This window comes from Eretmochelys imbricata, chromosome 10 (assembly GCF_965152235.1).
Source record: "Eretmochelys imbricata isolate rEreImb1 chromosome 10, rEreImb1.hap1, whole genome shotgun sequence".
Taxonomy (NCBI): Eukaryota; Metazoa; Chordata; order Testudines; family Cheloniidae; genus Eretmochelys; species Eretmochelys imbricata.
The window spans coordinates 7,368,963-7,379,758 of record NC_135581.1 but is presented as its reverse complement, the minus strand read 5'-3'; the positions used below and the strand labels follow the sequence as shown (position 1 = coordinate 7,379,758).

At 51.4% G+C, this 10,796-nt stretch overlaps 1 protein-coding gene across 1 annotated transcript in view; it reads left to right on the top strand.

The window, feature by feature from the left end:
• The first annotated feature begins 8,343 nt into the window (after positions 1–8,343).
• Positions 8,344–10,796, top strand: part of MYO15A (myosin XVA) — an 84,220-nt gene continuing 81,767 nt past the window's right edge. Inside the window, exons 1-2 of the mRNA XM_077828730.1 lie at positions 8,344–8,704; positions 8,813–10,746. Coding sequence (XP_077684856.1) covers positions 8,344–8,704; positions 8,813–10,746 — 2,295 coding nt within the window. The remainder of the gene's footprint in view (positions 8,705–8,812; positions 10,747–10,796) is intronic.

The window sequence follows — 10,796 nt, the reverse complement described above, 5'->3', positions numbered from 1 at the left end:
ATTTCTCCATTCCTCCACCCCCTAGGAAAAAAGAAGAGATGGTATTGGACATGGAATTTAAATTGAGTTTGAATTAAATTTGGACCTTTATTTTAAATTGTCCATGGCGCGTTGGTGCTTCGGAAACGTGTGGGCCAATTGAACTCCTGGGTGGAGCCAACCAGAACATAGAAAGGCCAGGGCTGGCTCTAGGTTTTTTACCGCCCCAAGCGCAAAAAACAAAAAAAGAAAGAAAACCCAGAAAAACAACCCACCCGAAATCCTGCCCCTGGAATTGTGCCACCCCAAGCACATGCTTGGTTTGCTGGTGCCTAGAGCCGGCACTGACAGAACTCAGAATTCGGCTGAGTTTGGGGGACAAAAACCTCACAGGGTGCAGGTCATAGGGCCAAAATGTGGGCAGCAGAAGGGGACAGCAAGCAGAGAGTCAGGACAACGCCCACTGCTCCGAGACAGAGTCCTCCAAGGAACTCTGCCCAGATGTGTGCCTGGACAGCAAAGGGCCCCACAGTCACAGAACCCTTGTCAGGCAAGCCAGGCTTTTCCTAAGGAAGGGGTTTGGGGGGGGTGTCTCCCCAGGGCCAAGCGCGTGGTGGGGAAGCCCATCGCACAGAGGTATGGGAGGTTTCCCGTGATAGGGACCATCATCTCCCCAAGCCTCCATCCGCCCCAGCTCCTCCCACCTGACCTGTCCTCACCTCGGAGCCGTGGGTCACCATGCTGGATCGCTCCCGTACGATGCGCTGCAGACTCGGCCGCCCTCACAGCCACGGAGGAAACTCAGCAGCCCGGCCTTGCTGAGCAGCTCCATGCTGGGCCGGGGCAGCCTCAGGTGGAGCCCGGAGCTCACGATCCCACACACCACACGTGCGCCCTGAAGCCACTCAGCCAGTGTTTCTCTGCAGACCCCTGCAGGGTGCAGCTCTGGGGTTCAAGGCCCACGCAACCTCAGGCAGGGCTGATGGGCATCTGTGGTCTGGAGGGGGTGGGGGGCTGGGCCTCCTTCCCCCCTCCTCGTTGCGTCTCTGGCCAGGAGGAGGCTGACGGGAAATCCTTGGAGTGCTGGAGACAAGTCCCTTTTTTAATCCAGAAATCATGGAGGGTGGGCCATCTCACTGTGTGCTGACAGAGACAGGTACCCTGCCCTGGAGCCTCAGCCCTGAGCTATAGGGCCCACCTGCAGGCGTCAGAGGGACTGTGGGTCTCCATGCCCCATCCTACCCTTGGCCTGTCTACTGCAGCTGCTAACAAGGGGCCCAGTTAGAGCCAGTTGTGAGGGTGGATTTGACTGGGCTGAGATCCTGTAAACTCATTTTGCACAGGGGGGACCAGCAGGCTGCTATCAGAGGGATGGGGACACACCTTCCAGTTGCCACCAAGCTGGGTTTGCAGTGGAGGCAGACCCAGACTCTTGTGGGAGTTGCATTTCTGGCTCGGCCCGCTGGGTGAGGAGGTGTCTGTGCACCTCTGTCTGTTGCTATGCGCCGATCACTAAGTTTGTTCACTCTCCAGGCACCAAGGCCTTCTGCCCCATGGCAGGGCCTAGCACCGGTTACTGAGAGACTCAGGTAAGCCATGCCTCAGTGTGGTTTCGATTGGTATTTGCAGCCTGGCGAGCAGCTGGCTTTGCAGGATGCTGAGGATGGGCTTTGTCAGAGCAAGTCGACCGTCCAGCCTCGGCATCTTGAGCACGTCTCTTTAAGAAGCATAAATCTGGGGGCATGCAAGATACTCCCCAGCTCGACGCCCCACTTCCTTTGGCCTGCTCTACGCTACAAATGTAGATTGACATAGCTACAGAAAATTCACACCCTGAGTGCCGTGGTTAAGCTAACCTCACCCCGGGGTAGCCATGGCTAGGTCGACGGAGGAATGCTCCTGTTGACCCAGCTACCGTGGCTTGGGGAGGTGGCATTCCTACCGTGATGGGAAAACCCCTTCTGTTGCTGTAGGAGGCATCTACGCGGTGGGATTACAGCGGCAGATCTGCAGCAACGCCATTGTAAACCCCATAGGGCAGACAAGCCCTTAGGGCGTGCTCCTGTCCCCGCTGAAATCTTGGAGTCTGTTAGAGCCAAATGATCATTTTTGGTTGAATTAGTCTTAATATCAGCCCTACAGACATTGTACTAATATCTAATTATCTGCACAGATGCACTTCCCAGGTTGTCTCTGCCCTCGTCTGCCCTGCAGCTCTCTTTTTTTATATGGGTCTGCTTTGCCCTGATTGGCTGCTCCCTTCAGCCCTTCTCTGATTGGCGGCCTCTCTGCAGCCACCGTAGGGCTTTATTAACCCCTTAGAGCCCAGTGTGGGGCAGGCACCCCATCACAGAGCATTTTTAAACATGTTTGATTTTTTAAGAATAAAATTAAAGGAAATTTTGAAATTAAAAGTAATTTAAAAAAAATTGAAACATTTTGATTTTTTGGCCTTTTTTTTAAACCAAAAAGAATCAGTGAAACTGGCACAAATTCACAATGTATTTTGGTATTTTTTGCCAAAAAAAAAGTTTCACCTGAAAAATGTCTCCCAGCTCTGTGCTCAAAATAACAGTGTAAGGGAGGCTAGCTGGGTCCGGGCATTAATACGGGGATTTGTAGCCTTTTGCTTCTGGTTCACCCAATCAAACCCAGTGTCGGGCTGTCGAGACCCAAAGTTGTTGCCATCTGACGGGCTGTTTGGTGGCCTATGTGAAATGAGACCATAAGCTTCAAGGTGTAAGGAAGTCACATGGTCCATTCACGGACATTGCCATTGCTAGCCAAATGGCTCACGTGCAGCATGGGAGACAAAACTTAGGACCTTTGCTCCAAAAACACAGGGTGAAGCCATTTGACCAAAACCAAATCACAGTTAGCTGCCTAGGATTTTTAGCCTCAGCAGGCTGCGGCCTCTAGATGGCCAACACACACAATCTATTGAGCAGGTCAGACATTCTGTCCTGCAAAGGGCCACACCGACATATACAATTGGCCAACACTTGAGGCTAGCATGGCTGCTGCCCATGCTGCTCTAATGACCCATCCACTCCCAGTCTTTATTCAGGCCTAATTTGATGGTGTCCCGTTTGCAAATTAATTCCAGTTCTGCGGTTTCTTGTTGGAGTCTGTTTTTGAAGGTTTTTTGTTGACGAATTGCCACTTTTAAGTCTGTTGTTGAGAGTCCGGGGAGATTGAAGTGTTCTCCTACTGGTTTTTGAATGTTATAATTCCTGATGTCAGATTTGCAGGTAAACAAAGTGTTCCTGCAGGTGGGTAAGGAATGCAACTCCCTGCATGGTGGTAGCTGCTAAGAGAGATTATCATTGTTACAGGAGACATGAGGAGCCTCCATCTTGGCAGGCGAAAAGCCCTTTACCTTCCAAAAAGCCCTGCCCTCGATACTCCCCTAGTGTGGTGCTCAGGTCTAGTGGGTTGGCACTGATTGGATCCGCTGCCCATTCCCTGCCACTCCTCCAACCCACCAGCAGCCTTCTGTGTACACATGGCCATACGTAGACACATACCATGGATCAGTGCTCCACAGAGCAGGGGAGTACAGAGTCCTGACGTGACCTCTCTGCAATGCAGACCCCATGCATTGGGGAAAGGTATCATTTCCATTGCATTCAGGCCTCTCTTACCCAGAGCTTCCTAGGGTCAGTCAGCATTTGGCACTAGGGGCCTGCTCCAGTTGACCTCAATGGTAAAAAGCTCCCATTGACTTCAAGGGTTCAGGATCAGGGCTTGTGTGAACAAAGAGATTCTTGACTATTTGAGCAGGAGTCACAAACAGGCCAGCTCCTCAGTGGGTGTACATGGAAAAGCTCAATAATGGAGCTATGCCAGTCTAGGATCGGTGAAAATCTCACCTCTGCCTAAAGCCCCAGGGGAAAAAATCATCAAGAGGATGAAAAATGACCTTTTCTGGAGAGACCTGAAGGTGAGCGCTGTGGAGCTGGAAAGCTCATCTCTTTCACCAACAGAAGTAGGTCCAATAAAAGATATTACCTGGCCCACCTTGTCTTCTAGGGAGAGAGAGACAGAGTGTAGAGAAGTGTTACCAACTCTCACAATTTTAACATGAGTCTCACAATCGTTGCTGCTTTTTCTTAAAGCTCCAGCTCCTGGAGTCATGGGAATATGTGAGAATCTTGGCTTTTTTTTTTTAGTAAGTGTCAGCCCTCATGGGTGCTGAGAAAAGCATGAAAATGTGAAGCCACTGCACCGTAAAGGCTCAGCAACCAGAATGCAAATAAAAAGAGCCCCATTTTTTTAGATAATCTCATGATTATTAAACCAATCCCATCATTTTTGAGTATTTGGGGTTGGCAACACTGAGGCTGACTTCTCTGCATGGGCCTGCTCTGTCTTTGTTTAACCCAGCCACTTGGCTGCTCCAGCCTTGTTTCCTCTGTTCATTCTTTACAACAACCATGTAAAATAGACCATCAGAAAACCAGGGGACATATCCATGATGGGTGCTGCTTCACTGTGCAACGCAAGGAGAGGGGTTGGAAGCAGGCTGCGGAGGTACATGGCTAGTGGATCTGCAGTGTCTCAGATCAATTGACCACAAAACACCTGCATAGAAGCTGTTAGTTCATGTTAATGAATAGTGTCTTGATTTCCCTTGATTCTGTACAAAACTCTCTATTGTCCACGTGTTCGTACGTTTCATAAGATGCCCTTTGTTTGCATGTAAATCGCCAGCGTGCCTGGAGATAATGTCCTTGGCACTTAGAGTTCAGCAGTTGTACGTGTAAAATATTGGCTGGCCAACCAGCTCTCTGACCCCTGACAGATGCAGCATCTCAGGGGCAGGAGAGCTGGCCAGCTTTGAAATCTAGTGCAAAGGTGACTGACTGTGGCTCTGAGTGTCTTTTCGGGCGGAAGGTGATCCGGGTGGGTAAAACAAATGACAAATTTAGAACATCTCTGCTTAAACTTTCATGAATTTGCAGCCACTCGAATCCAGGTCTGTCATTAATAGTTGATGCTGGCAGCAAGCTGCAGGATTCTAGGGGGAGTTGTGCATAGAAAAGGGTGGAACAGGGAAGTGCAACAACCGGTGTGAGCATACACACCACCCCCCATACACACTATACATTCATTCACACACCACACTCCCGCCTGTATTACCCTCCCACACACTATGCGTTCACACACCACACACACACTCCTTGTGTATAACCCACCCACATATCTACACGCTGTCTCTCTCTCCCGACAAGACAAGGTGAGCAGAGCGAGGTAATATCAAAAGCCAAGATTCTCCCTGTTGTCTCAATGGGGATCAATTCCCCGCAATGCAAAGGGGAAATAAGGCTAAGACTGGTGTCCTCCTAGCAGAGGGCGCCACATACAGGGCCCTGAGCGCTCCGGCACACCCGCCAATTAATGCATCTCCGACAGGGAGAGGGCAAAGTGGAGGCAGACTCCAGTCACTGGGGATCTGGAACTGGAGGCCGCATGCTGCAAAGCAAACAAGTATCCTCGTAGTGATTTTGCCTGGCTGAAAAGCAAGCCCGGTTTCGGCTTGTCTGCCCAAGGAGGCTTGGTTGGGCCTCCCCTGCCACTGAATTCACAAGAGAGCAGCCCTCCTGATTTGCAATAAGAGCGACGCAGCGCGCACGAAGGCTGGGGAAGATTTGAGTGTCTGATTTCAAGTTAGTCGCGCTCTGATATGAAATGTGCTCCTTTGCTTTCCTTATGAAACCTGAGCCAGGGGCACGGGCGGCTGGGTCTTAGAAAGGGCCTTGGGGCCTGAAATTCCTGGGGAAGGGATAGAAAAACCACAGCAGTGCCCAGTGCTATTAAGCCGTTTGCTACTGGCCACAGAAAACATGCCGCTGGGCTTGCCGTGGAGTGATATTAATATCACGGGGAGCTGGCAGCGACTGAGGGTTCAGAAATCATCCGCAGCATTATACCATCCAGCAGAAAGCTGGCCAGGCTTTCGGGCTGCCCTTAGGGCGTGCCTTATGCCAGCGGAGATATCAGCGTCCTCCAGAACGCTGCATGTGCTGGTGGCTGGATCTCTATATACTTTCCACCCTGCTTGGGAAGGAAATTTAAAACACATGGAGATTATCCCCATTGTCCTGCAGGGGGCGACGGGCAAACTGTGGGGTGGAAAACGTGGCTTGGCCGCAATTTTCCCCTTCCACAGTTGCCGTCCCTGTGCACGCCCCGCCCGTGCAAACACACAAGTCGCGTGTGGGCACACCACACATACCCCTGCCCTTTCGTAGACAACCTTGTGCACACGGCAAGCAAACATGCACCTGCAGATTCCTGCATCTCCCTGCTAACTGCCTGCAAAAGCCACTGGCGAGTGTGTGTTCTGGGGCCCCCTTCATGCCTGATCCACAGAGGCTATGAGCTGTTACAGCCCCCGCCCCCGCCAGGCAGGTTTAGTGCAAGCACAACTGTAGCAGCTCATGCTTTTAGCCGGTGTGTAGGCTGCGGGCAGCTGTCACGGCAGTGCAGGCTGTCTGGGGTGTGAACTGCTGTGGGGCTCAGGCTGGCGGCAGGAAGCTGTGTGTATGTGCATAGCGGCTTATGATCATTCCAATCCTCCCATCCTTTTCTCCGTTGTTTATTGACTTTGGAGCGCACCTGAATTCCCCGGAGTGGTATTGCCTTAGGCCTGCTTGCGCCGATGTCCCCTGAGGCAGTTTGGGAAGGCTGGAGATCCAGTGTCACTAACTCTGTGGAATTCAGGCTCCCCGGATGGAAGGTACTGCCCTCTATAAACCAGGATGTCCCGTCCTGCCCTTTTCATTGGCTCCCTTGAAAACCCACATGCTTATTAGTTACTCTTGAGGGTTAATTTCACCACTGCTGTCAGATTTGCCAGGTTAAAAACAAATCGCAGGGTGAAGGTCTCTCACCCAGGCAGCCCTACTGGAGTCAGCGGGTGCGTGGCCGTGAGAGCAGAATTTGGCTCTGAAGGGCTTGAGCTTTCTTAGCATGAGCGAGTCACTGACGTCTCATGGGAAAGGTCCTATTTGAAGACTGTGCCTTTGTGTTCTCCCCTTGTCAATGGCTAAGATGATGGATGAGAACAAGGTCTTCAGGCTAGATTTCACCCATCCCTGCTGCTTATTCCTGAACCGAGGTCGTGCTCTCAGCTACGTTGGAGCAACCCCAGCAACTGTCCTGAGTGTAGATGAAAGTTGAATCTGGCCCACCCTCTGTAACAGGATCATTGTCTCCTAATTTTGACCATGTAAATGTAGCCTCCTGGCTGGGGGAGAAAGAGGCAGTTAAGCTCCTGACATTATTCCCACTAGGAACACAAATGTGTCTGCCAGTGACTCCTGATTTACTCCTCATTTACGGCACTGTGAGCAAGAGGAGAATCAGAGCCCCTGTTTTAATGTGGATATCACTGGTGGGGATCAATACTGGAGGAAGAAAACCAATAGAAGACCTATGCTGTTTGGGAGAAAATTCACCCTTAGGCAGAGAGACTACGCACCACTTTATCTGATTGAAGCTCTTTGGGTGACGTGAGGCATAGGCTGCTAGTGGTGAATGTGAATTTCACCCTCTAAGAAGGATGCTTTCCACTCTTTGCCTTCACCCAGATTTATCTTCCAATTGGTGTGGCCAGTGCGTTTGGAGCGCTGGCCAGAGGCCATTTCTGAGTTCTCTTCCTTCGCTTCTTCTGTCTCCTTTGGAAGAGTCTCTGAGTGGAAGCAGGGCAGCCCACTTGCATTATTCATACGGCCAGGAGCCAAGGAGATACAGTTACAGTCTAGCAGAACACTCGCAATAACTTGAGTTCTTAACTCCCCGTGCCTGGCAGAAAGGCGCATCGCAGGATGGGATGAGACATTTTGACTGAGGAGTCGTTATGGAGTGTTAAGAGCCAGGACCAGGGACTTCCCAGCGGAAGGATGAAGCAGGACCTCCCAGAGGATGCAGCTGCAGGTATCAGGGGATGTTCTCATCACAGGTGGGACTCTGCATTCACATTCTAAAGTGCAGTAGGGGGGACTAAGAAGGAGCGATTAAGCCTAGGCAGGAAGGATGGAGAACTGCTCTGTCTCACTGAAACCCTGCAAAGGAAAATAAAACCAAGACCTGTATACGAGCACTAGCTCCTGGCACTGCATGCCGCTCTTTCGGAGCAATGCAGAAAAGCTTTCCTTCTGCTGCGGGGAAGACATTGCAACTGGCTCACGAATGTGCATGGGCAGCATGAAGGTTTGGCTTTGAAGACTTGCTTCTGCCTGGTTTTGGGGGATTGACTGGCCGGGGAACACTGTTATAACCCACACCTCTACGTAGGGTCGTGAGTGACGCATGGCATTGCCACGCCTGGAGGCTAGAGTATGAGCCTGAAACACGAGCATGGGTGGCAAAAAAGGTGAGACCAAAAGGACCGCCGAGAAGGATGGCAGTGCCAAGAAGGGCAAGGACAAGGGCAAAGGGGGGAAGAGCAATGACAAAGGGCGGAAGGGGAAGGAAGTGGCAAAGGGGAAAGGGAAGGATGAGAAGAAGGGGAAGGATGCCAAGAAGGGGAAGAAGGAAGTCCTCAGGGAGTCGGAGGAGGCCTCAGACTCTGAGCTAACGAAGAGCAATGCCGAGGAAGACAGTGATGAGGAGAGTGAGATGGGGGAGGAGGAGGAGGAGGATGAAGATGAGGACAGTGAGGAAGACCCTAAGAAAAAGAAAGGGAAGGACAAAAAGGAGGCCTCCAAAGCCATGGCTGGTAAGAAGCAGGGGAAAGGGAAAAAGGTGCTTTCGGAAGAGGAGGAGGAAGAGGAGGAGGAGGAAGATTATTCTGCAAAGAAAAAGAAGAAGGACCTGCACCTCAAAGGTGCCTCCCACCTGGTCATGGGGCTGGCGGGCGATGATGCCAAGAAGAAGAAGGGGGCAAAGAAGGAGCACGCCAAGGCTCAGCTGAAAGGGGCTACCAAGGCTATGGCTGGTCTAGCTAGGAAGGAAGTGGCACCGCCCAAGTCCAAAACGAAGAAGAGCCTGAAGAGTGCATCCAAGCTCTTCATGGGCTTCAAGAGGCTAGGCCTGAAGCGCTCCAAGAAGGGCCAGTTCAAGAACACCTCCCGGTTTTTCTGGGGGCTGAATAAATACAGCTCAAAGAAGAAGATAAAGAAGAAGAACAAGGCAGTGCTGAAATCCACCTCCAACCTCATGATGCGCTTCAAGAATATAGGGAAGAAGAAGAAAGAGGTCAGTGGCAACCCAAAAAAGCCCTCTTTCCTGCTGATACGGCTGGGACTGGGAGGTGAGAAACCTAAGGAGGAGGGTGGGTTCTTCAGCAGCCTCTTCCGCTGGAGGAGAACGAAAGAGAAATTCAAACCCCGGGCTCAGATCCTGAGCAAAGCTTCTGCTGCCACCAGCTGGCTGACAAGAAAGTTCCTGTCCAAACGGGCCAGGCTTACCTACAATGAGAGGTCCATGAATGAGGCCTGGCTGTCTAGGATTGGAGCTAAGAAACTCCCCTTCCCATCAGAGGAAGAGATTCTGAGGCACCGAGCCAACATGAAAAGGTTCTCTGGAGCCAGGAGGCTCTATGGCCAAGGGGAAGAGGAATATGGCTACCAGCCAAATTTTGAACATGGTGGCCTTGTGAGGCAGCCCTCTGGGAGGTTCTCACAGCCCGGGCCAAGCAGGTATGAGGGCCCTGCAGTCCCACTGGACTATTACAACTGTTACCAGGATGACAGCAGCTTTTACGACCCGCAGGCCCCAGCTCAGTATGGCTACCCTGAGGAGGAAAGCTACCTCCAGGCACCGACTGACTATGCAGACGGACATGACTTTCATAACAGAAGGGTATCTGATTACGAGGACTACCCTGGATATGATATGGAAGAAGAATACGGGCTTTATGAAGAGCCCATGGACTACTACGATGATCCGCTGCAAAACCAGTCTGACTACTATGACTATGAAGACCAGGATTATGAGTTACCTTCTGGCTATTCACTATATGAATCCTATGACCAATATAGGAGCAATGTGGATTACTATGAAAAGCAAACAGGGCCATACGGCTCTTCTGAAGACAAATATGGTCCTTCTGGAGGGCCCTACAACCTGTGGGTAGATGAAATGGGCTATCTGTATGATTATTCCCCTCAGCATGAAATCAGTTACAGTGAATACGAATGGGGCCCTCCAGCTCAGTTTTCCTATAACCCTTATGCGTATCCCTTGGATGATATAACGGAGATGGATGAGCCAGAGGAGTTGGCAGATGAGAATGGAGATTACCCCTTTATGCTCCCTAATTCTTCCTTCTTTGAGCAGCAGGGGATCGAGGAAATGTTGCCTTCTGAACTGTCGTTAAACAGGAAGTTCAGGCTCTTCCCCAGGCCTCAGGTGAAGCTGTTTGGCAGAGACAAACTTGATGTTCCCCTCCCTCCTTCTCCGCATATTTCCCTTGCTGGCGTGGATCAAGATGAGGATGACTACGGTGAATACGAGCCGCTGGCGTCTCCCTTCGCCCAGTTCAGCAATGGGGATCCCCAACCTTCAGTGACATACTGCCGTGTTGGCCAGGCTCATGGGAGCTGGCTTCCAAAACCTCACTCTCCAAAGTCGATGGGAAGCAGGTTTGACCCTGGTGACCGGCAAGGCAATGTCCAGGGGACGCATTTGCAAAGCTTCTCTCCGCGAGGATGTGGGAGCCCCCTAGGGCAATTCTTACAGAAATCCCTCATGCAACCAAAACCCATTTTAAAACACCGTGGAAGCGAGGTGAAGGGCAGGCCCCCCACACCCTCTCCAGTAAGGAGGGCAACATCTTTGTCATTTGGTGAGAGCGGGCCTCTGAGGTC